Consider the following 27,451-nt stretch of genomic DNA (forward strand, 5'->3'; position numbering starts at 1 on the left):
CAGAATGAATGGGATTTATTTAACTAAAATTAAGCATATTATAATCATTCTACAGAAAACCGCAACATCAGATATGGACCTTCAAAAATGTTCATATACATTGGTATTAGATAATATGTAGTCTTGAGATATGGACATTCAAAAATTTTCATATACATTGGTATTAGATATGTAGTCTTGAGCCATTTTGTGAAACCAATCGTATTCATCCTGAATAAAAAATATACAAGCATGTATTAGATATATAACCTTGTTGTCTTGTGAAACCAACTATAATCATCCCGATGAAATATACACAACAGGTCAATTTACAAAATAAGATCACATGCTAGGGAAGGGGTGGGCAGGAGCCCCATCTCAATAGTTGACATTTACACACCCAATGCCGGGTTTAGATGAAGAGAGTCCGTAGGTTATTGCTCTAAATCCCCCACCCTTATGACTAGAAAATGGAAGTATGTTTCAAACACAATTGGGCAAAGCCGAGGAAGATGCATATTCCTGAAGCAATGGCCTGAGAAATCCCTCTCTGGCCATTGCTGGATTGGCTTCTGATGCTTGAGCTTTTGAGGGAGTGTGACTATTGTTCCCGTTCAATCAAATCTATCCCAAGTACAGCAATATGGCATAACTTTGGACAGTGATTTAAGGTATTAAAAACGATGAAAGTAATATTCGTCTCCAAACAGTATTGTTTACATTGTATTCGTTTTGATAGCCTAGTTTGTCACGCAATTAGTTTTTCTGCAATATTCTGATATGCACTGGTTAATTAGGCATAATAAAATCGTGGGTCATGACGTAAGGTTACGTAAACATATTTGGTCCAATTTGGAGCTCTGTTTAAAGCATTATGATATTGTTACGCAGTTAGCTATTGGTTGTTAATCGGACTATTGACCAGTCATAATTTGGAACAGAAATTCGTTTTCATTACAGCAGTATTAAGTGGGATTAGGTCTAATCAAACGAAACACCACGAGGAGTATGTTAAAATAGCAAACGAAATTTCAAGCGGGGTTGATTTTTTTTTCTATGTCAAATTTGAAATAACGGTCACGGAAAATAGAATGAAACCACGTGACCGGGCCTTGAAACACAGGTTTGTAAACACAATGTTATACTATATTTCAATAATGTAATAATTACAGTGATTGATACACAGTACCAAGCCAGTAATAGCATTCAAACGTCACTTTGTCATACGGAAATGGTGTGAAGATAACGCACGTCTGGTCTTGAAAATGAGTTTTTAAATAGTGATGTGAAAAGAGTCATGGAAATATCCATTGTATCAGAGAGAGAGAGAGAGAGGGAGGGAGGGAGAGAGAGACAGAGAGACAGAGAGAGAAATGGGGTTTAACGTCCACTCGACACAAACTAGGTCATTTTGGGACTAACACATGTTCAACTTTATTTCAATAAGTCGCTTGCGCGTAGGGGTCTTTAGCAGTGGGAGGAAACCGGAGGAACCCGGAGAAAACCCACGAGGTTGGACAGGCGACCCTACTCCTTGTCACGTACAACCTGGGAATCGAAACCACGCCAGGTGACTCAATGACAGACCGTATGATACAGCGCGCGCGTGCTAACCATTCGGCCACCCCCCCCCCCCACTATTGTATCAAAAACTCAGTATAAGTACAATAGACATATAGAGCTGTTATATCAGGTTGTATAGATATAATAAAACTACCCTACTTCGTGCACAATACCCATCATAACTTATAGCTGAATGGATCGATAGTCTGGGCCCTGTTTCTCGAAATTTTAACTAAAGTTAAAATCCAAATTTTAGTAGATACTTCAATTTTGATTGGCTAAGCACTAAAATCAGTCTAATATTATCCAATCAAATTAATAAAATTTGGATTTTATCTTAGTTAAAATTTCGTGAAACAGGCCCCTGGACTTGAATTTCAGATCCCAAAGCTTCGGAAACGGGCTCACACGAAATAAAATCAGAAGAAAAAACATATACCTGGCTAATAAAAAATCCATCTAAAGACTGTAAAATCTGTCTTGTTGTGTTGAAAATCTCCACTTCATTATCAAGTTTTATTCTTTCTAGTATGTTTCTTACAATACAAAAAATAGCAGCATGTTTAATATTACTGTAATATAAAATATAATATTATTATCACTGTAAAACTTCTGTAATATAAAATATAACATTATTATCATTGTCATATAAAATATATTAATTTCACTGTAATATAAAATATAATATTATTATCACTGTAATATAAAATATATTAATATCACTGTAATATAAATATAATATCATCACTGTAATAAAATATATTAATATCACTATAATATAAAATATATATATATGTTAGCAAAGACAGTATCTAGTCGTTCGTATCGGACGAAAACCCGAGGTCCGTGTACCCCTAAAAGTGGCGTATGTCCGGCATCGTCAGCCCTGTCGGTGCAGAAAGGAATAACACTATACGACATTTCATTTCATTTCTGTCTGGCAAAACGCACTAAAGAACTTCTCGTCATTTAATTCTGGTTATACACGTTTCTTTGACGATTGCATGCCTTTCACGAATATTTAACCCGATGGTTTGTCGGCGATGAACATACAGCCAACGAAGGGTTAAGACAATCTGACGGGATGTATAATCTACTGCAGGTCAATAATTATGCTAGGAATAATAAGTTTTGTAATATATAAATGATATCGATATAATAATATTACCTCGTAATAACTGTAACCGGATCTTTAGTATTGTCCAGTGTATCAATCTGATCGATTAACTGGGGTAGCTGTAATTGAGATAGCTGAAACCCTTCTTGCAAGTCAACCGATAAAACTCTACAATTGTCAACCAGTTCCTGTAAATAGAACATATTTATGTTTGCTTTGCCAAAATATTTTGTTACACTGATCCAAATTTTGTTTCTGTTTCGTTTCGTTTCGTTTTCAACGGTCTCCAGATCTATAGGCGAGGGAGGTTGGAGTGGTCAAGGTAGGTTCACATAGGTAGGGTGGTCCACGGAGGCTTACCTCTCCATTCAGTAAATGTGATCACCTAGAAGGCTAACACTATTCAAAGATACATATGTAATATTTTTACCTCCAATTTTGTATTGACTGTATACATATTTGTATATTCCACTGCAGAGGTTTCAACCATTGATGCCACACGTATACTTCCGGCTCGTGTCTTTTTTCCAGATTTTGGAAGAAAAGAGGCGATGCTCTGTAATATAAAAATAACTAACTGTAATTGACAAATACATTAATTATTCATTGGCTGATCCTTGGCAGTTTAGTCGCATTCACTCAAGCCAATATTCTGGGCAAAATAGCAGCTATTGTGTTTAGTAACTTGTTGTCTGACTGACTGTTCGCGTATCCAGTGATTGTTAACAAAGTATTCTGCATAATTTTAACTACGATGTGATATTCATTTTTACTCGGCATAACATAAGACAATACGAGAATCTCCGTATGACCATTGATACTAGACGAAATGAAATGCAATTGGGTTTGATGTCATACTTTTCTGTTCCATCTAGCCTACACAATGCGGTATACTAAAAGGGAATATTTGCCTTGACAGTCGCGCTACCACCTACTCATATTTCCAATGCCAACTGTCAATGGATCTTTTAAGTGCATACCAGGTATACATGGGTTCTCGGTTTTTCGTCCCATCCGAACGACTATTAGCTCTGTCAGGCCCTCAGCCTTGGAACACTAACAAAGGGAACCCCCCAGAAAGTCCAGAAGAACTTGCTCGGTCCACACCGGTATCAATCCTGGGAGTTTTATATTTCTATGGTTTCGACAATATTTCCGTGGAATTTGAATGCTCGTATGGCGAATTATCCGTAAAGATTAACGATGTGTTATATACTGAGCTAAACAATTTGTATAGATAAAAATATCTCCGTCCTGTAGTTGATTTACATGTATTTACTATACGGGCAGACAGGGGCTGCGACCAGTCCAATATACTGTCACTTAAAACATGAACGTCTAAAAACACCATTCATCTGTTTAAATACGTAAGCACCTCTCGTCATTATACTTGAGAAAAAACAAATGGATCAGGATATTTTGTAAAGTACTTTGAACTCTGCCATACATAAGCCAGTCTGTGTTTATTACGTTTTTTATTACATTCATAATAATCGCTTTAATTGTCTAGAAAAAATAGTTAATTTTAAACCTTTAATAAAATACCTTGCTGTGATCTAACAGAAATACTGCAACTCGACTCTCCTGATCTCTGATTAAATTCCACAATGATTCCATATCATGTCCTTTAACATCACTAATAATATAACCAATTTTTTTCTTCCATGACTAGTAAAGTAATAATAATGTGATTTAATATCACTGACAATATAACCAATACTGTTCTACCACGACTAGTAATACCTTGATTTAAAATCACTGATAATACAAGGAATACTTTTCTTTCATGACTGATAAAGCAATAATAATATGATTTATAATCACTGATAATATAGCCAATACTGTTCTTTCATGTCTAGTAAAGTAATACTATGATTTAATATCACTGATAATAATTATAATCAATACTTTTCTTCCATGACTAGTAAAGTAATACTATGATTTAATATTAACTGATGCTATAACCAATACTTTTCTACTATGACTAGTCAATAAATAATATGACTAATACTATGATTTAATATCACTGACATATAACTTATACTTTTCTTTCATGACCAGTAAGCAAAACAGTAGGACGTTAAACCCCATTTCACTTCATTTTATTTCATGGCCAGTTAACTAAAAATACTTTTCTTGTAAAGTAATGATGTGATTTAATAGCACCGATAATATAACCAATACATGTACCTTTCCACAGTCACTAGTAAAGTAATAATATTATTTAGTATCACTGATAATATCACTAACACTTTCCTTTCGTGTCTAGTAAAGTAATAAAATGTTTTTATATCATTGATAATGTAATCTCGTCCAGATTTATTTTATCACCTTATTTTATAGTAAAGTATTAAAACAATGATCTAATATCACTGATAATGTAACTAATACCTTTTCCGCACAAGTAAATTAAAAAAGTAAATTTTTAAAAAAATTGATTCACAGTGTAACCGAGATGTTTTGAGCAAGAATGTATGGTAGCTACAGTTTCAACCAATATTCAAAAACAAAATGGAACATTTTTATTTTTAGGAACATTCATTTCCCCAAAACAGACTGATAAACACTGCTAAATTTAAACTGGAAAACAAAAAGACAAAATACCAATTTGTCCGAGAACTGTTATTTTGGAAATATATTGTGTTGTTTTGTAATTTACATTCAAAATTATACTAAAATTCGCCTTAACGTTCTATGGTCGTCATCAATCAAGATATTATTCATCGCTATCACAGCATTTTGTCATTACTTCTCACACATGAATTTCACATTATCCAAAGATTTCAAAATAAATTAGAATTGAACTAACACAAATGAAATGAAATGAAAATGCAATGGGATTTAAAGTTCTGCTGTTCTGCACCGATAGGAATGGGTATGAAATGAAATGGGGTTTAACGTCCTACTGTTCTGCTCCTACAGGGCCAATGAAGACGGGCATACAGCAAATAGTGTGCTATGTGGGAAATTTTGCCCGGACAGCGATACCACGGCCTACTCTTATATCGAATTCTAACTGTCAAGTGCTCTTTTACGTGTAAGCCCATGTGTACACGGGACCTCGGGATTTTGTCCCACCCGAACGACTACAGTATATGTTGTCTCTTGCTAGGGCCTCCGTCCTGCATCACTGACACGGGGGAGCCACACCGAAAATTCTCGGTGAACTTTCTTGGTGAAGGCAGTGATCAAACACGAAACCTTCAGATTAGCGAGCCAACGTATAACACAAACGATTCATTTGAATGACCCTTTTATATAAATTTCACCGAAAGATCGTTAATAAGATTAAATGAGTTTAAAGAATACAATAAACAGAATTTGTAAGAGAAAATGACCTATTTCTTAAAGATGTATTAGATAGGATCCTACGGAATAAAAGATGTTTTACTGATTTACCTGTGTTCTAAATACCTGTAAATCAGGTTTACCTGGAGTGAATATTTTGTGACTTTCAGCTGAAAAAGGATAAGATTCGATATTAACAAGTAATACTTCTACTATTACTTAAAGCTTCAACATGCCAGCATATAGTTTAAATACAGACTTCAAGATAAATCTAATCGGAAGGAAATGTATCTAAAATACATTATGGTTCAAACTTTATTCAGATCGACCGATTGTATCCTAAATTTGACAGTGGTTTCTAATAAATTCACATCACTTGTCTTAGTCAAATTCCCCTAAAGCACAGGGAAGTCTAATCTTCATGAAGATTTTTTTATATTTTAAGATGTGCTTGGTTACATAATACCAACGGTTTTGTATTAGGATAGTACGTTTGTTTGATTTTAGAGATATAGATGAATGATCTAGTTTGGTGTGCCTTTAAAAGTAAGACCTTCTATATAGTTACATTGCTTATCAATGTCAGTCAGCTTTGAGGCACAATACCCTGTATTTGGTATGCTGTGAATTTCGAATGACCAGTATAATATAGACCGAAAGATTCCCTGGAGTATAAATCGGTAAAACTAAAAGGCTTCGACAAACTTCTGGACACAAAATCAATATTCATGAAGCTTTAAATGAAACACGAGTCCTTTTCTTCTTTCAGACCTACATTTAACCAATCATTGCAAATAAATATAACTTAACTTGATTTACTCAAAATGAATACCTAGTAATGCCGCAAATCTATTTTAGACGAAACACATTTATATTCTAGACGAAACATAGTTTATATAGGTTTCTTGATAATTTCATTAAAATCACGTGTCAATAAAGTTTCATGTTTTTCTACTCCATTACCATCTCAGATGTTTTGTTAGAGATTGACGTGAACTGGTTGACCAATCAAATTGTCTGTACTAGTATACAGAACAACGTATTATGCAGAATGGAGAATTATGGGAAAGCTTCTATGGAATGAAATGTTTTATGGCATGTGAGCACTAACGCCAAATATATGGTGTTCAACAAAGGAAAAAGTAAATGAAATCACAATACTTTATTAAAACTGATATCACAGACTAGTAAATTAAGTTAAAATATCTAAGGTACTTAAAAAAAAAGAAGAAAAAAAAAAACAAAACCCAAGAAACCCGCACCACTTCTGAAAAATAATATTACATATACAACCAGAATTTAATATAAAAATATATATGTCTCTTTAAAAAAAAAGTTTAGCACTTTACTGTATAAATTCTGATAATCTAGTGACTGCCAAAGATAATCGTATAATCTGATTTCCTTGGTATGCTTGCATGCAATCAAAATGTGCTCAACTGTCATTTGGGTTTAACGTCCACTCACACAAACCAGATCTTTTCGTGACTAACATATAGTTAAATTTAATTTCTCGATTGCGAGTAGGTGTCTTAAGCAGTGGGAGGAAACCGGAGGACCCGAAGCAAACCCACCATGTTGGACAAGCGACCCTACTCCTTGTCACGTACAATCGGGAATCGAAACCACGCCACTTTACTAATGATTGATTTTGTTATTAAGATTTGAAATCATTAGGTCAAACCAATTGGAATGTTATATTTCTGAAGGAGTGGTGGTGGCATGAAAGGGTTCGTCCACTCATTATTGTTGACGGACAGGGTGACGAGACTGACGACATAATACGCCACACTGAAATTGAAAAACTTCTATTGGTTTGGCCTTAACTTATATTAAATGAATGTCTGCTAGTAATCCATTTCATTTATATCTGAGGGGCTACTTCCACTTTTATTTTATATAACAAATATACATACCATTTCTTTGTACACTATTTATTTCATTTAACTGTATTACTGGGTTTAAATTCAAGCTAATATATGACGTATCAGTATCATTTGACATGGCTTCATATTCTTTACAGCTAACACTCGTCTTTCCTTGTTTAAAGTAATATGCGAGTGTTTCGTATACGAATTGTAGTTGACTCTAGAAAAAAATTATATTATGTTCGTAGTTCAATAAAAATAGATTGTTTAAAATTGTTGACATGTAAGTTTTGTTATACATTAATCAGGGTCGAGTTCTAAAACTCCAAAGAAATGTGCAAATTGGTGTGCATGAAGTCGAAAACGTCCAAATTCGCCCGTGCGTCGTTTCTATGGGTCCGAGCAACTGCAGATCTAGACAAACACCACCTAAACAATACACTTAACTACTTTGGTTTAGTTTAATCTAGAAGCGGTGAATTAGTCGAAAAGGTAAGTAAATGTTCCTTTAATTAGGGCCGCGTTACACCTATATCCCACAACATACCTACACAATTTGATTAAAACCCGAATAGTAGTTTAACAGAAGTAGTCGAAAACACGTGAACAAGTCTAAGGTGAGCCCAACCAGTCCTTAGTTAAGAGCCACGGTGAATTCTTTTTAAACAAATCTGACACACGGAACAACACAACTACCAAATTCAGAAGAAATTCATCAAGTACAAGAAAAAGTTAATCAGTCAAGAATGTGAAAAGTTAACTGGCGTACGACGGATAGGGATTATGATATGTCCCTTGCTTGATCCGATTAGCTATAAAAAGAAATACTGACCGCTGTTTGAATCATATTTTTTCTCTGTGCGCGCATTGTTATTATGCATCTTTTAATGTCTATTCGTCCTGTTGCTTTTCCTTCTTTTAGAAGATTGTCTAAAGCAATGTATGCACCAGACCGTCCTATACCAGCACTGAAGATAAACACAATAAATTATTTAATATATAAATGAGTCTATTTTTAACGTTAATAAATTAATTATGTGGCATTTGGCACTTTTAATTTTATGACTTGCTCTATTAATAAGTAAGGGTGTTATGAACACGAATTACTTAATTTGGAATTCATGGATAGGATTTACCGAGACAACAAATTCATATGATCAAATAAATGACCGTTGTCGAATCCTAGATTAATACTAGACTTGAATGCCACGCCCTTTTAGTTATTAGATCTTGTTTATCATTAGTTCAGAACCATAAATCTACAATTAAAGATCCCACCTGCAGTGAACTAGAGTAGGAGATTTTGAATCTGATTTATATTCTTGAACACGATATAGGTAATCTAATAAATCTCCTATATCCGGTACGCCATGATCAGCCCAAGCTGTAAAATGGAACAACATGGTCTCGTGTTCTTTACCTGTCTGAAATATGTGAACATTCAAAATACACATGAAGGTCGATAGCACATATCCCGTGGAGTTGTTTCTAGATCTAGCCACGGATTTGTTTTTTGTATTTACTTTCGAGGGTTGGAGGGGGCATTGTCATAAATTTGTAATGCTATTGTGGTTATATTGCAAAGGGGATTACATTGCTTAGAAGTCAATATTTAGCACATTTCGCAAAAACGTCCGATGGGCGGTGTTTGGAGATCGATTGACGAAGAGGTCTGAAAACGAAGTTCAACTGGGAGTGAATTCCATTTTCAGCAGTGGCTACAGCAAATCTTTTTTTCCATCCAAAGTTTGCAAGTTTCGACTCTCGAATCTTTAGCTGATTGAGATTGTTTGAACGCAACTGTCTTGTCAGGTCAGGAGCTTGTACTTTAAAGCCTATCCGAGCATTAACAGAAATGGCTTGGAGAACTGGGGTTAGTATTCAGCGATATTAAGATCTGACCATTTTTGCTGTGAAATTTTCGATTTGTTGAAGACTATAAATTTAATTAATTTCGAGGACGACTATTAAGAAGATTAATTCAGTAATAATCAAGGCGAGAGCTCTAACAGAATCATGTGTGTGAAGATGGCGGATAGAATTGATGGTTTTTTTATTATTTCAGATGGCAGTAACATTTTCCACAAAGATCATCAACTTGTTTGAAGGTCAGACATTTTTCAGCAATCAAAGCAAGCGGATACAAAACTTATTGAGGGGTTCCAATTAAAAGTATAAAGTGATTATTTACACTAGTAATTGGTTTTCGACATATTGTAAACTAACACCTGATGCAATTTCTAACCTTCAACATTCAAACTTCAAGCTTAAAAGGAATTTTCAATGTTAAATGTTGGGTTTTAGAAAGCAATTCAAGAATGACTACAAGACTTTATAATGGTGCCAAGCCCTACAGTAATTTAAATAATAACGAATTGGATCTAATGACTGGAACCAATATGGACGTCATATAGTTTCTTTGATTTTAAATCAGCCTAATTAGCAAAGATTAAATATGACACTGTAAAATCAGATCCGTGCTTGCATGCTTAACTTTTAGGTTACATATCATTTAAATCTTTTTATACCCGTTGATGGTTGATTTTTATTTTTCTACAAATATAGTTAGCTCTAACATCTTCACTTATTAGAGTAAGTTCCAATTCTCCAAACATCTTACTTCCTTCATCCGGCCAGTATTGTTCACATTTATGCTGAAAACAGAATGTTTTAGTTGACAGAAAAAATTTCTCTGACTTATCACCAGGACCAATACACCAAGAGGTGAATATAGTTTGAAAATGTTCAACTGAACCAAAGAATTCGATAGTTACAAATAGTGAACATAAGAAATGAGTTTTATTATTCATTAGACCGTTTTATTAGCGCGACTTAGGGGCTTGGTGACCGTCCGCCCCCCCCCCCCCATAAAATATATCCATATGTGTGTTCGGGGAGGGGGTGGGGTGGCAGTTCCTCCCAGTGCCACCGAGTAATGTTGGGCTGTGTTAAACATGCTAGAGTTGATTTGTAGCATATCTGACCCCCGGTATATGTTTGACACTGGTTGGGCATTATGTTTATGATTATAATGTTGAAAATTGCATTGGAACCGCGTAATTTTTTTTGCCATTTGCGAGGGGGTGCAAAAACTCAACGGGCTCAAAAACTCAAAACCATGAAGCAAAAATCGACATTGCGCCCCCATCACTTAGCCCCTTAGCCGGTTGGTGCAGAAAAGTAAGACTTTAAACCCCCCTTTCTTTTCATTTATTTGAAATTATATGTCTTGATCTTATGAAAACAATCTAAATTCAGGATCCACTGACCAATATTAGATTATAGTTCTAGACACAGAATATAACCAGAATATTTAGGATCGTAAATGTCGAGTTCGTGAAAATGTCCTGCAACTGTAGGATGTTTCTTACAAAGGCAGAAGATATTAAATTGTCAGTGGTGCAGGGCCCGGCAAGGACAACGTCTAGTCGTTCGGATAGAAAACTCAGGTCCCGGGTACACATTGGTGTGCACGTTAAATAACCATTGACATTTAACGGCTTACCTTACTACCCTCATATAAATTAGTTAACATGACAATCTTATCACATTGCTTCTCAAATATCATTCTGATAAAATTATTTAATGTCGTCTTTGAAGCTCCTGCAAATAAATAGAGAATGTCTACAATCCATGGTATACCTTTTTTTTCAATATCACCGTGTGCCTATTGTCTGTTGAAATATACCGTGGTCAATTCTTAAATAAAAAAGTACCAAATATCTGGTTTAATGCTTTTGATACCTATTGAAATCCATAACACATCTATTTAGTCGATTACAATGTTTTAAAAGTTTTAATGTACACCTTTAACTTCCGGATGTCATCCTATTGATAATATTTAATTGATTATAAATACCAACCTTGTGCAGCAATAAAAAAATTGGGTGCCTTGTAACTCTACAATGATAGAAAGGAGTAATGATACGTTGGTTGAATATCAAATTTGTACGGAGTCTGGTAATAGTGGTAAGGAGGGCAAAAAAAACCCAAGCGGTTGCAATGCAAGATACGCCCACATTTTGCAAGAGATGGACAGCGATTTTCGTACAATAAGAGGTCATTATCTAGGATGTTACGGTCCGACATGCGTCAATATAGAAAGGAATATAAACACATATTTTAAGTTTCATCAAAATCAGATAACAATATTTTTGTGACCACTAGACGGTCAACAGCCTTGATAATTACATACTTTTAAACTATTTGCGTACGGGGAGCGGCCATTTTGTCTGGCAGTTTCGGTCGAATTTTCACGAAATTTGTGACCTATAGAGGGTCCACAAGCTAAAAACACAATTTTTCGTACAATCATGGACCATAATCCAAGGAGTAACGGTCCAATATGCGCCAAAATGGAACGGAATCCAGATCTTTGGGTTATAAACATACGTTTTAAGTTTCATTAACATCAGGTCCACAACCTTGGCATTACATACTTTACACTATTGGCAATTCGGACATATAATTTTACGAAATTCGAACTCAACCGTCATTATGGTGTAACGGTAATATATTAGAACGGTTTTTAAAATCGGGTAAAAATTATGATCTCCATAGGGTGCATAAGCTAAAAACGTGATTCTTTTTTCGTACAATCCGGCCAGAATCGAAAGACACCGCGATCTTTGGGATATAAACCTATATTTCAAATCGTCAAAATCGGATAAAAATTGTCACCTGCAGAGTGTCACGGACGGACAAGGTCGACGACACTATACGTCAATATATGACAATGTTGGCGTATAAAAATACATCTTGCGCGCTAGATTAGATATTATCCAGAGAGCACTGGATAATAAGTAGCGCGATCAAGTTATAAACGTGGTCCTACTGTTCCCATTGAAGACGGGCATACGCCCCATACTGTGTTCTATAGGTGAAATTTTGTCCAGACAGCGGTGCTATCTATGGCCTACTCTTATATCGAATTTCAACTACGACGAATTCTTTTACGTGCACGCCAATGTGTACACGGGATCTCAGTTTTCCATCCCATCCGAATGACTATACGTTGCCCCTTGCCAGGCCCCCCGTCTTGCACCACTGACAAGGCGGAACCACGCCGGAAAATCCCGATGAATTTTCTCGACCAACGCAGGGATCGAATACGGGACCTCAAGGTTAGCGAGCCAACGTTTTACTCACTGAACCACCGTGGCTCCCCGTTTTGTATATAGTTAGTGCATAACAGATTATGGCGTTACAACAAAAAATAACCACCGTGACCGTCAACGGGTTCTTGCCCCAAAACATTTTGCTACATTAACAATTATAGCACAATTCCCCTGAATAATTCAAGGACGGATACAGTCTTTCAAAACAGGTTGGTCCAGGGGGTCGGAAATCGACCTTTGCGATTGAAATGGCCAGGCTTTATGTTGATGGTTAATATTCCTGAATCGTATAATGACTATGAAAAGGTGACAAGAAGTGTAATGGATTTATCATTGAAGTCAATTAGTCTGGGGAAAGAATTACTTGTCTACTTAACAAAAGGGACATTACTCTATTTAAAGCAACGCACAAACGTCAGAGGATGGGAACAGCGATTATATTTTAAAAAGTTGATATTATCATATTCTATATCACAGCAATTCCAAAACAATAATTTTGACTTCCAACACATTATTAATGACAAATGAAGCTTAAGACAGTCATAGAAAACACCTAAACAACACACTAACATACACAATAAAATTTAAACTGAATAAACTTACATCCATATAGCTAGCGTTAATATAATCAGAATATGGATCTTGACCTTGTTTCTTTAAGGTAACTCTGTTATAATCATCTGAAAAATAATGGAAAACTATATACGTAACAATTTTTATCCTATATCCTATCAGTATTATAAATTATTATTTTCTGTTATGCTTCTGATTTATTTTTTATGTTTTAAAAATCTTAGTATTCTGAATCACTTATTCTGCATTATGTTTCTCACATAGGGGGGTTGGATGCCGAATGGTTAGCACGTGCGTGCTGTATCATGAGGCCTGTCATTGAGTCAACTGGCGTGGTTTCGAATCCCCGGTTGTACGTGACAAGGAGTAAGGTCGCCTGTCTAACCTCGTGGGTTTTCTCCTGGTTCTCCGGTTTCCTCCAACTGCTAAAAACCCCTACGCACAAGCGAATTATTGAAAAAAAATTAAACCATTTGTTAGTCCCGAAATGACCTAGTTTATGATACAGCGCGCGCACGCTAACCATTCAGCCATCCAACCCCCCCATTTCGAATGGTCTACGTGGAATGGTGTATTATAGATCATAAGGTCTGTGATCGATTCAAGTGTCATGGTTTGCATCCTAGGCTTGTAGGAGTAGGTACCCTATAATTTCATGGTTTCCTCCTACTACCAAAGCCCCTTACAAATTAGTGAATAAAGATACGCGGTTAGTCTTGAAATGGCCTACTTTATGCCCCCCCCCCCCAAATTGATCACCTGCTCTGTGATTTTAAAGTTGATGGGAATTAACAAGATTTGATCTTTATTCTTTACTTACATGGATAATAGCCCTGATATCGGTTCTTTCGACGGTTTTCAGTTATCTGTGAAACATCAAACGCCGCCATAAAACCAGACGGAAGAAGCTTTAATAGAAGATTTACATTATTTAAAATTGTCAATTGCAATAGTCAGGTTTTAATAAGGCAGAAATAAAGTGTTGAATTTATTTAAATTGTTATATAGATCTACGCAATCGTTTGTAAATATGATCTTTTTAGAATTAAAATTATAGACATCAGCAATTATCTATGTAAGGTCAACAGAATTCTTTTCTCGGTCAATTTCCCGAAAACCAAAAACATTTTGATGTATAATATTAATGAGTGACAACCATGAATAGAGAAGTCGTCGCGTTTATTTAAGCAGACAATAAGAAAACCTAAAGCGAGATTTTGGATTTGCTGGTAGATTACAGGTGTACCTGTTATACAGATAACACATGCATCGATAGAACAGTGTTTGTTGGGTGTAGATCTATCTAACGAAACACTAGGATGAGCATTGCGTTTGCGATTAGATTATGAGTTTACCTTATAAATAGTTTGAAACGAATCATTTCTCTTTAAATCCTCCACTAATTCTCCAAGATCTTTTATAGGTATAGAATTATCTTCTGTAATATCTTTATCCTTATCTATATTATAATATGTATTATCATCATCATCTATTAAAGAGTTCAAAGAACCGATATCTGATTTATTGTCCTGTACAACTGACACCACTGGGAAATCTTCCGTTGTCTTTTGTATTATTTTAACGTTTTCATATGCTGGTTCTATCACTTCAACAAATAATATAAAAATATAATTAGTTTTTAATCCTTTCTCGTGAATTACAATACAACTGAATTATATAATCAAACATAGACAATATGAGAAGAAAAAGTAAATAGCAATCGCAACATGGGTTTACTGGGGAATATAAACTTAGACGTTAATCCTCGCTCAGCTGGTCCTGTGGTCCAACCCTTTTGGTGCAAAAGCCATATATACATGATCTGAGAAAACGTGAGAAATGGGGTTTACCGTCCACTCGACACAAACTAGGTCATTTTGGGACTAACATATGGTTAATTTTATTTCATTAATTTCATTAGGGGTCTTTAGCAGTGGGAGGAAACTGGAGGACCCGGAGAAAACCCACGAGGTTGGACAGGCGACCCTACTCCTTGTCACGTACAACCGGGGATTCGAAACCACGCCAGTTGACTCAATGACAAGCCGTATGATACAGCACGCACGTGCTAGCTATTCGGCCATTCGGCCATCCAACCCCCCCATACATGATCTAAACATAACCACAAACAGTAATCCTTGAATCAACCATAACTGCCTAGTAACAATATTCAGTTAGTTAAATATTATTCCGAATATATTTGACACGATTATGCCATCCTTTCGATAGTTTCGTATTGTAAATATGTGATTACCTTGTTTCTTATTAATGGTAGAATTTACTGCTTTTTTAGTTTCAAAGGTTGGTATCCCATCCTGTTCACGTCTATCAAAAAAAAATATATACAATAATAATAAAATACCAGACATGCAAATAAAATACACAAAATAATAACATATCATACATGCAAATAAAATGCATATCATACACACAATATAATAAAATGTAAGACGTGCAAATAAAATAGACAAAATAATAAAATATCAGATATGTAAATAAAATAGACAAAATAATTATAAAATACCCTACATGCAAATAAAATACACAAATAATAAAATACCATACATGCATATAAAATACCATACATGCAAATAAAATACGCATATAATAAAATACCAGATATGCAAATAAAATACACAAAATAATAAAATATCAGATATGTAATTAAAATACACAAACAAATAATAAAATACCATACATATAAATAAAATACACAAATAATAAAATATCAGAATGCAAATAAAATACCAGACATCTAAATGCACAAAATAATTATAAAATACCGGACATGCAAAAAATTTACACAAATAATAAAATATCAGACAAGTAAATAAAATATACAAAATAATAAAATAGCAGACGTTCAAATAATAAAAAAAAATATAGGACATGTAAATAAAAAGGTGATAGTGTATATGAGTTTCATGTTTTTACAGACAGGAGAACTTGGCTACAAAACACACAGAAAAATAACCTACAAAGTTATAACAGATAAAATCGTAAACATAGTTATTAAAGGTAGGTAGGCTATTTCCCTAAAAAGGATTGTTCCATTCAGAAGAACTTAGTGGAAGAGAAAATGGTATATGGCTAAAAGAGAAGGATATAAACTCTAGCATAAGCTTTGTATATATTCTTCTGGTTTTACCTTCGTATAATAAATATTATGATACATATTACAATTCCTATCAGTAATATGGCAACACCAATTCCCACATGTAGTCCAATATTTGAGTGTTCCTTTTCTTGAACGATAGCTGTAATAAAATAACAAGGTTAGAAATACAAATTAATGTTTCTACATGTACCTATTTTGTTAATGTAATGTCATTTAAAATGTGCCATATTCAACAGTATGGGGTTTTGTAGAATGTTTCACATATTCAACAATATGGTATTTTGTAGAATGTTTCATAATATAAAACATTGTAATCTGAAACGATTTGAAAACCAGTTACAGTGGTGTGGCATTTGAATGATGGCGTCTAGAAAATTGTTTTAAAAGATGATTCTAGTAGTTGTCATCGTTATTTATCCATTCTTAAATAGGTGGATCACCTCTTTGAGGTTGCCCTAAAAGATACTGGAAGATAAACGCTAAAGGGATGAAATGAAATGGGGTTTAACGTCTATTTTCTCTGCATCATCCAGTCTAACGATGACGGTATGTATGTATAATGCTCTGTTTACCTTGCATACAGTCAACAGATGTATAACCATCTAAACAAATTCCCGAACATCTTCCATCAGAAATAGGACAATCTATCATGTTAGCACATTTCCTATCATCACAGCTATATTTACAGTCTACACCATACCTACTATCATCACATTCTGAAACATAATCCTATTTATTTATTTATATATCACAAATTCTAAATAAATTAAATCTGATTAAATTACGATATCTTAAACCATGACACAATCATATGGAATACAAGTTGCTTAGATGTTTATGCCAGTGACAGTTCGTGGTTCCCAATCAAAAATTGCTGCTTAAAGGAGCTAAGTCGCTAATATTTGGAACCTAGAAATTGACACAAATAAGTCTCAACACATACAATAATGTAATATGAATGTATATAAATTGATTTACATTCAATCGTTTCTGATTTTACTGTAATTTCTAATCAGTTGGGTTCGGCGAAATACGCCAGTATTCTCAATCGAATTTCAATCTCTAGCCTCTGGTTATTCCAGTCTACACCGATAGTATTTATTGGGCATGCTTCTCCAGATAAGAATATAGCGTCACCGTTTGATATGACTTGTGGAATATGTCTAGCCTAGTTTTTCGAGTCCCTTATTACAAATAGCGCTGAAACGCATTATGGTACACGATTCGTGTACCAATTGTAAAATGTTTATTTTGTCTTAAATAATGGATATCAGAAGACCATCTTTTCCCGGTAAGATCACAACATCAGTGTTGATTTAAACCGACAAATAATTTGTGTTTTCCATGTCGAAGATTTTGGATGATACTGAGTTAGAGACTTAGCTACTTTAAACAATTTAAAATCAGATGTTTAATTTGCAAGTTATACTACATTGATATCTAACATGTTCTGTTAAAGTCAGCGTCCAGATCACGTGAAATTTTTGACCGATCAAATTGTCTGTATTAGTACACTGAGCTGCGCGTTGTGGAGAATAATGGGATAGCACATTGAAGTACTGTCTACTCTTCCAAACACTAACAGAACATCACGATCACGACTAAATGAAAAGAAATTATTGCACTCTTAATTTTAATTAATTACGTTTGTGATTTATACCCCCCGCCCCCCACGCCCCCTTGCATTAATAAAGATAATCGTAACCTACCTACCTTTAACACAGTCAATGTCTGTATAACCTGGACTACATCCTTTATCACATTTACCATCTATATTAATGCATGAACTAGATGATTCATTAGAACAGTGACGTGATGTACAAGCTTGGGAACAATTTACTCCATAGCTTCCCTGGGAACATTCTGTTAAAAAATGTTTTAATAATAAACATCCAGTTATGATCATAATACGAATTTCATAAAGATTTTTTTAAAAAAACCCAAAAAAAACCCAACCAAGACCGCTCCCTTGGAAATGTTGTATGATGTATAGCAAATAAGATCAAGTATCCCAGTTATACTACCTGGTTATGTGGTCATAGATTAAAGGGCAATGTTCGTGTCAACCAATATTACAGTTAATCCGTAACAAAGATTTGAAGAATCGGTTAATGCAGCAAAACAAGAAAAACAGAAATTATCTTTACTGTATGGAAAAAAAGCGATAAGAGATACACGGTCGATTTTCAGCTCACTAATAATTCTTTTGAAGGCGAACAGTTATATGAGAGTGTGAGAGGCTATCTGTTCGGCATGAACTATTCATAAAAAGAATTGACTTTCACGAGATAAGAGAAAGCGAGAAAAATAGAAAAAGTCCGTACATTCCCTTGTTTTTATTAATTCTCTACTTACACATTTTAAGCGATAATTTTTGTTCGCGCAGAATATTGCATCCAGGGATTATTTTGGGAAAAGCAAGCACGAACGATTTTCAGTAGCTAATCAGAGTGCAAGATCAACAATCTTACATGGTCAAATCGTCAATGCGCCTAATTCTGTGAATTTCCGCGCGTGTCGCCGCTCACTATAAATGGCTGTTAAAGGGCCGTCTATCTGAACGCCTAGGGACCGGCGATTCTAGTTAAACCAATTTTGTTTAATATGTATTCATTGACCGGGAATATCGCATAATTCCTGACAAGTCATCACTTTCTCTTCAAATTAGCAATTTGACTGGGTAACATTACATATCGTATATAGTGTAGTAGGATGCCGTACTGTGTCGTGTATTGCTTGTCAACAGTGGGGGTGGGGAGTGAACTTAACACGTAGGATGCCGTACTGTGTCGTGTATTGCATGTCAACCGTGTAGGGATGGGGAGTGGAGTTAACACGTGCGATATAGATTATGGCCTTCTCTTCAATTCAAATGTCTTTGCTTCATCTAACACTTGTATGCGATACGGTGTAGGGTTTCCTACCTAACACCCATCACCGGATTCCCCCACTGCAAGCAAATTATTATGTTAGCAACAAAGTGACCTAATTTGTGTTGTTTGGGCAAAATTAAAGGAAAATTGAAGATTGATACGTACGTTTGTTGTTTGTGATGTCTGTATATTTTGTCTTATCCGTGGGTTTGTAATATGTAATTGTTGGTGTGTGGTGCAGTCCCCCTACACTTACTATTCACATAATGTTAGAAATGAAATGAAATGAAATGAAATGAAATGAAATGGGGTTTAACGTCCTACTGTTCTGCTCCTAACCTGGGCTAATGAAGACGGGCATAATGTTAGAAGATTAAATAGTTTACCTTGGGTACAATCAGTACCGATATAACCCGGACTACATCCTGCGTCACAGGCACCAGTAACATAATCGCATGGTGCTGTAGAGCTCGAACAATGGCGATCAGAACAACGTCGTGCACAATTACGACCATAAAATCCATCAGGGCATCCTGTAATGAGATTATTTATGAACTTAATCTATGGTTAGAATAACTACATGTACATTTTTAAATTCCTAAAATGGCAATGAAATTATATACACTATCACTGAAGTTAACCATAATCATTTTTGTCAAATTTCTTCTTCTAAATGTCATTCAAAATTACGTAAAATAAGTTATAGACACTTGTACCAATAAAACAACCATCCTTATAACCATAGAATAATCTGGCAGGAATCTTGTTAATATTTATCATTTATCTACCACAAGAAATTCAACACTACTGGAATATCGTGTCCCTTCTTTAACCGCTGAAGTCAGGCCCAGTAGAGTTCTACGTGTGACGTCACGTCATAATGGCGTCGATAACACGTGTTTTGTTTAAATAGGGCGAAGTTATACAAACTGGTTGGGGCATAATTGGTGCCTTTTACTCATTTTACGCCTCCTCGTACTATTTTATGTACCCAGGATATCTATTTGCATCCATTTATACTTTAAATACCTTTTTTGCTTAAATAATATGTTTAGAAAATATCGATTGTTGATTAACTCGCCCCCTTGTAATCCCTATCAGTGATATTGGCGGCTCAGCAAATATTTTTACTATTGATCAGTTTAAAAATTCGTGCATGAAGTTGGTAGGAGTATAAAGTATGAAGGGTCGAGCCTAGACGAACGAGGTACCAATATCTGACCATATAGCCATCTACATAATAACCTGGGATGTACAGAGATGGGCGTCTGTCGGGGGCCATTCCCTGAGTGTGGCCCTGGTAACCCTTAGAACTCATGCATTCAAGGTACCTGTCGAAACCAATTTCAAATGAAAAAGTACATCTCACTGAGTATGGAATTGACACCAAAAATATGGACCCCAGAGGGCTTGAAAAAGGGCTATATTCATACATTCGAGGTACCAGTTGAAACTAATTTTTAACGAAAGGGTAATTACAAGATGATCAGGATATTGTTTTTTCATTTGATTGACCCTAGTGGTCTTCCGTAGTACTGACATAAAGAGAACCTAAGTATCATTATATGACAAAAGAATATGACAGTACTATAGACATGGATCTAACTTACTCTGAGTACAACTTTCCCCTTGATACCCAACAGCACACCCACTTGTACATTGACCTGTGACGTAATCACAACGTTCCGATGGATTTTCACAGTAACATAGAGAAGAACAGTCAGGTCCAAATGTTCCCAAGGCACAAACTACAATAAAACATCAAAACAATTACATATAATAATCTTAAAACATAAATAACAAGTTCATGTTAAATAGATATCCCATCGACATTGGAAATGTATAATTTTGGGGTTATTATTGCTTGTTCTAATGAGTATTTCAGAATTTCAAGGTTTTTATTCGCACATACTCAACGTCCGCGCGATATAAACAATGGCCTAATATGGTTTATTTCAATAATACACTTATGCGTTAGCAGCGGGGGAAACCAGAAGACCTGGGGGAAACCCAGAAAGTTGGACAGGACATCCTACTCCTTGTCACGTATACAGGTGGGAAATCGAAAGCACGCCAGTTGACCCATCTTATTAACGTGCATGCGTTAGACCCCCCCCCCCCCCCACACACACACACCCGAAGTACAAAACAAACGGTGTTTAATACAAATCTAATCTGATTTATGTAAATATCAGACAGGGAGTCAATCTTTACTTATTTTTGTTTCTTTTACTGATTTTAGTAAAATAGAGTCTATATACTACAAACTATGAGGGACGCCACTGCGGTTTGGACACAGATAGTCTGTACAATTTGTTCACACACTGACGGCCCAGTTTATAGCCCCGTCCCCGTCGGAATAAGTTTTGAATTGTCGATTAGGTAAAGTGTCTCCGGTAGCATAAAAAATAAATTCGGAATATAAAACTTGACAGCTTGACTGTATATTACAAACCGTATACTTCCAGTTCACACAGCTCTACAACACATGGGTTGGAATAAGTTATCGGTCGAGATCTTTGATTATAAAACCTCACAGCTGTAGCCATGGCACCGCCACAGTCAACAGTAATAATATCAGTTGTTGGAAATTCAGTTTGTGTGTAACATGTCTTCTCAAATTGCCCACGAAGATATAACTGTAGTTGAAATCCTTGTAGACGCGTAAAAGCTAAAAGAATAGAAAATTAAAGGTTGTTAATATTTATGATAAGCTTTAAATGATTATACCGTTAAAGAAAATACTGTTACGCCAAGTTACACTAGGAAATAGTAAACACGAGACGTTGCTCCACAGTTGGCCGCGGAATGTAATATATATTAGGATCCACGGGACAATCATGTATTAATTGGGATAGATAGATTTGTATGTGGATTATTTGGTTGTAACCAAAAATTTATCTTGAGACGTGTGTCTGAATTAAGCTTTGTTCTTCATTCAGAATGTGTTATTTGTGTTCTCTAGATTAAATGTCCATAACCAAAGAGCTAGATTAAACATACATTATGCAAGAGCTAAATCTGTCTATTGCAGGTCTTTCTTTAGGCCTGAAATGTTATCTAAATTATTAATTAGATATTAATTAACCTACCCAGACCATAATCAACTCTAGATGGCGTCGTTAGCCTGCGAACTTTAGTGGATTGTGAGCCGATTTACTTCATAACTTTCCTACACGATTTAAGGATTAAATAAATAATCGAGACTATGCTGTTTATCGTACTGACTTTAGTAATGATGATCAAGGCTAGGCGGAAATTCAATCGCTTTGTTCTCGGTTCATAGTGGATCAATTTGAATGAAATTTTCAGCAAATTGCATTTACATTAGCTAGTTTTTAACTATTATAGTGAGAACTTCCAACTCGTTATCGAATCTCCCATAATGTATCTTTAATTGTCAATTTTCGCACTTACATCCTTTACGATAAAATATTTGAATTTGGTTTATTGGAAACGAAGAACGCAGGTAAACCTCCCAATATGCTGTCAGGATACCATATGGGTCATATCTTGTATGAGCACATACACCAGGGGGTGTACCAGAGTGTTTTACATTCTGATCTCTATTTCCATCATTGGCATTTGATGACTTCCATTCTCTCCTAAAATATGAACTCTGGACAGTATTTCTTCCGATGGCAACGTTTTCTGAAATTGGAGATTTTATTAGCAAACACTTATAATGAAATTATGAGACATGGTCAAATTAAGGATAATATACAGATATCTAACATGTCAAATTCCAATTTTTCCAACATTTCATGCCGTTTGGTTTTCGATTGTTTACTCAACTTTATTTGATCATGTGGCGCGTTCGGTAACGGGAGGTTATGATTGGTCGACTTTATCTCAAACTACCAATTATCCAGACATTTTATTAATAACATTAAATGATGGCCAAGGGCACTAACAGACTGACTACGGGCTTTTCTTAAACATGTCTTTATATTTAATTTAGTTACTGATCGATAAACTAAACGGAAATATATAACGAAACGATATGTGTTCCTAACTAATATCATTAAGCAAATCAATTAATTTCAGTTGATAGCATTTGACAGTTGCTACCAATACCTTATAATATTATTGTTATATAAAATATGGTACTCAGTTCATATAGTGACTAACTTAAAAAGTAAATAAATCAATAGCCAAAATAAAAAAAAAATCCAAATTGGAACGGTTCTCAGCACCGAACGCTCATGTTTGACCCGTTTACACAACAAAACGATTAACCGTTGCGCTCTTGGAAACTTTCCTGATACGCTTAAAATGTGTAATGTAAAGGGGGCTATTGATATTGTTATTATGACCATATAGATAAAGCACTCTAAAATTTACAATTATCAATTTATAAACCACCTACCTTGTTGACAGATACTTCCATGCCAACCTCTATCACATACATTATTAGGACATCTTCCTGAAATTCTATCACAAATTCTATTCTGACCACAGTGACACGTATAACGACCATCATATCCAAACGTTTGCCCTAAAAAGAAGAGAACAGCCAGAAAGTCAACAAAATTTTTCATGCAAGGGCGATTGCTACAAATACAGGCACTGAATTCGTGAGTTCCGGGGAATCAATTATTACTAGTCTTGGTCCAACTGATGTGTGAAAATGGACTAAATACTCATGCGCCACTGCCACAGTGACTTTTCTGCCACTTTTGCTATCATATTTGCACCAGAAGAGTCGATACCTTATTCCATATGCAACACAACACGCCCAGGTACAAAACGGCAATTACGCCCAATAATGGATGTGATAGTTGTCAAAATCGTGAAAAAATCCGATTTATGACCGAATATCCCAGCTGTGGGTTTTGTTTAGCCATTATGCGGAATTATGTGTTATTCAGTACGATTATCATGACGTCATAATCGGCATATCAGAATAGTGCACAACATTATTTTCAGATGTGATTTTTTTCGTATCTACCATCGTATTTTCTAATCAGTAAATTTTTAATGAAACAATCATTTTCATTTTCTATATCTTTCGTTTTTATGTTTCAATTCAACTTTCAAGTTTCAATTTTTAGACCCGAAAGGGGGCGTGTGTGTCAAATGCAAGTCCAAGGTAAAGGTGATTTTTGCGCCGGAATCGAGGTGTATTCTTGAAGGTACTCCACCATCACAAGGCCACTGATCTGGTACGGGTTGTGCAACATTAAACAGTCTGTGACTTTCCTAGTTCCATGCCGTCACGGTGTCTGAATGGGTAAGGAACTGGCTCACTAATGTCGGGATTTTCCAGGGTGGTTTCTCCAGGAGGCCCGGCATGGAACAGTGTCTAGTGATTCGGGTGATCATATGTAGACCGGTTTGTCCTCATGCAAAAAAGTTGGACGTTAAACACCATTACATTTTATATCCATATCATAATACAATATATTGTCGGATCGGTGCCTGTGGCGTAGCTATGATTTCTCACCGATGAGTAAAACAACTTAGACAGCTGAATCGGCCGATAAAATGAAAAAAGAAGATATTTTAGATATTTTAAGCTAGATAAATACAAATACGCCTTTATATCCATGTTTTTACGTTTCATATTTATTTTCTATATCCCATTCTAAATTTATGGCATTAGGTTTGTATGAAGAAATTTGACTTTATGCAATAAAATTTGTGTTTAAATGAAAAAGTTATCGGCTTTCAAAATACATACCTGTCGGTTAAAAAAATATCCATTTCAAGTTAGGTTTTAAGTATGCTGGTGTGAGTGTCTATTCAGTAGACAGGTATTAATTAGCAATCACCCGAATTGTTTATTAATTTAAACTTAGTTAAATTCCAATATTTTAAACCACACAACGAAATAGCGTCGATTTTTTTATATAAAAAAATCCATTAGTTGGCACTACTACCAGATCACTGAATAATATGTCAAACTATCAATCTTCCGTCTAATTGAGTAACATGTCAAATGTAAAATAATGTTAATAGATGTAAAGATTATTTTTTTATAATGAAAGAGGAGCCACGGTGGCTATAGGTGCTGGTTAAGACGCTGGCTCGCTAGCCTGGAGGTCGGGTGTTCGATCCCTGCATTGGCCGAGAAAGTTCATCCAGATTTTCCGACGTGGTTTCCTCTTGTCAGTGGTGCAGAACGGAGGGTCTGACAAGGACAGCAGTCTAGTCCTTCGGATGAGACGAAAAACCGAAATCCCGTGTATATATTGGAATGCACGTAAAAGATCCCCTGGCATAGCACACTGTATGGCGTATGCCCATCTTCATTAGCCCAATTCGAGCAGAACAGTATGACGTTAAACCCCATTTCATTTCATTTCATTTTTATAATGAAAGAATATGTAAATTACCACCAGACTGTTATTAGGATTTATCACCCAATAATACATTCTACAGTAGATGTCGCTTGTGTGATATATTTCATAATCTACTGCGATATCTCCTTAGGATTGGTCAGTTGAAAAGGAACTACCCTTTTTTTTTTTTTCAAAGAACAGTTCATTTCTTATTAAAAGTAACTTTTTAAAATTAAAAATGAACTATTGTTATTCAATTGACCTTGATAGAAACATTGGGTCAATAGAATGGTTGAATTGCTGTCCAAAAATGATGTATCACTACGCCGTAAAGTTCAGTAAAAGTGAAATCTACAGCAAAGAATTATATTTATCTATTTGTGCATGTAAGAAGGGATTGGGTGATAAATAAAATCTCCTACTCGTCTTTTTTGATATCAAAAAATATCAACACTCGTTGATAAAGTAAAGAAAACTCGGCAGAGCCTCGTTTTTTGTTACTTTATCAACTTGTGTTGATATTTTTTGATATCAAAAAAGACTGGTAGGAGATTATCTATTTATCAATCGGATTAAAGTATTTTGAAATTAGTGGACAAAATTAGCCAACAGAATATTATCAATTCTCGTAGTTCCAAGTTAAGTCGCAATGTTTGCAATATAAAAAATAGGCTTGAGATACACACTTCCTTATACGTCACTGGACGAAATCTCCATAATTCTTACAGATAGAGGTCGATTTTTAAAACACACATCAGTGGTCGGTGTTAATTTCATTTTTAAAAAACTCAGATGTTTTACAAGGTCTATAGGGCCTAAACCGTATACCACCCCAATCAATCTCGGTCTTCATCATCCCGGTTGGTGCAAAAAAGTAGGACGTTAAACCCCATTTTAATTCATTTCATGTTATGTCCACAGCTATTCTTGGTTATCCATTATCAACCAAATGAAAATTTCTCATAGGTTTTTATGACAAAGTGTTAAAGTGTATTTCATCGTCAAGCTCCCAGCGACCAAACCCTTTTTTTGCCTAAACGTACACTCCACTACACTTATTGGTTTAAACAAACCTAAACGTTCGGAGCAAAACAGTAGGACGTTAAACCCCATTTCATTTCACAAACCTAAACTGTAGTCTCCATGAAACGATTATAATAGCATTCATTTGGAAACATACTTAATAACTACCAACTTAATAACAAAACAATAATATACTAATATAAATTTCACTTTTCCCCATTTAGCTTGAAATTGGGACCTTTATCAAAACAATGGTTTATAATTATATTATTTAAAATAACAAAGTTCATTCTTCTGTACCAACCTGACACAAAGGGCGTAAATAATGTCCATATTAAAAGAAACTGAATTCCAAACATATTCCATCGAAATGTTATCGCCATTCTATCTCATTAAACTGCGATGTTTGATTTGTTATCGTTCTAACCGGATGTAAAATAGGATGTGATAGTGTATCATCATCAAATGACAGACAGTTATAATGTATAAATACCATAGGTCTTCGAGACATATTGTGACGACTATTATACCGGCATGTATATTATTTCTTTCTTAAATTAGTTTGTAATCAGACCCGCTGGAGTTGGGGAAGCCCCCCCCCCCTCCCTTAATTTGGCCGCAAGCTTTTCTCCCAAAACCCCGTTATGC

The 27,451-nt window shown here is 35.1% G+C and overlaps 1 protein-coding gene across 3 annotated transcripts; it reads right to left on the bottom strand.

Annotated features, from left to right (window-relative positions):
• On the bottom strand, window positions 1-27,223 carry LOC126817558 (multiple epidermal growth factor-like domains protein 10). 3 transcript variants are annotated; one of them, XM_050544619.1, is made up of 25 exons: window positions 27,108-27,223; window positions 23,866-23,994; window positions 22,914-23,147; window positions 21,952-22,167; window positions 21,107-21,244; window positions 19,883-20,029; window positions 18,337-18,486; window positions 17,196-17,339; window positions 16,654-16,762; window positions 15,760-15,830; window positions 14,861-15,111; window positions 14,326-14,413; window positions 13,536-13,612; window positions 11,679-11,715; window positions 11,321-11,418; window positions 10,344-10,469; window positions 9,094-9,239; window positions 8,648-8,783; window positions 7,864-8,035; window positions 6,059-6,117; window positions 4,205-4,327; window positions 3,090-3,215; window positions 2,711-2,847; window positions 1,982-2,114; window positions 1-210 (listed from the first exon to the last, which is right to left on the bottom strand). In XM_050544619.1, exons 1-25 carry the CDS (start codon window positions 27,184-27,186, stop codon window positions 139-141), a joined length of 3,198 nt encoding a protein of 1,065 aa, XP_050400576.1. In that variant the 5' UTR covers window positions 27,187-27,223; the 3' UTR covers window positions 1-138. The 3 variants fall into 3 exon arrangements, with proteins under 3 accessions (XP_050400576.1, XP_055956434.1, XP_050400577.1); XM_056100459.1 differs by lacking the exon at window positions 1-210 and having other exon boundaries at window positions 2,025-2,154; XM_050544620.1 differs by lacking the exons at window positions 1-210; window positions 1,982-2,114; window positions 2,711-2,847; ... (11 more) ...; window positions 14,861-15,111; window positions 15,760-15,830 and having other exon boundaries at window positions 16,650-16,762.
• Between the last annotated feature and the right edge of the window lie 228 nt (window positions 27,224-27,451).

This window comes from Patella vulgata, chromosome 4 (genome assembly GCF_932274485.2).
Source record: "Patella vulgata chromosome 4, xgPatVulg1.2, whole genome shotgun sequence".
Taxonomy (NCBI): domain Eukaryota; kingdom Metazoa; phylum Mollusca; class Gastropoda; family Patellidae; genus Patella; species Patella vulgata.

Excerpts from the sequence above, each read along its gene's own strand:
- LOC126817558 (XM_050544619.1), bottom strand. The coding sequence starts at position 27,186 with ATGGCGATAACATTTCGATGGAATATGTTTGGAATTCAGTTTCTTTTA. Across the intron at positions 10,470-11,320 it reads ATTTATATGAGGGTAGTAAG|CATAAATGTGAACAATACTG; the intron begins GTAAGCCGTTAA and ends TTCTGTTTTCAG. Across the intron at positions 4,328-6,058 it reads TACAGGTATTTAGAACACAG|TCATGGAAGAAAAAAATTGG; the intron begins GTAAATCAGTAA and ends TTACTTTACTAG.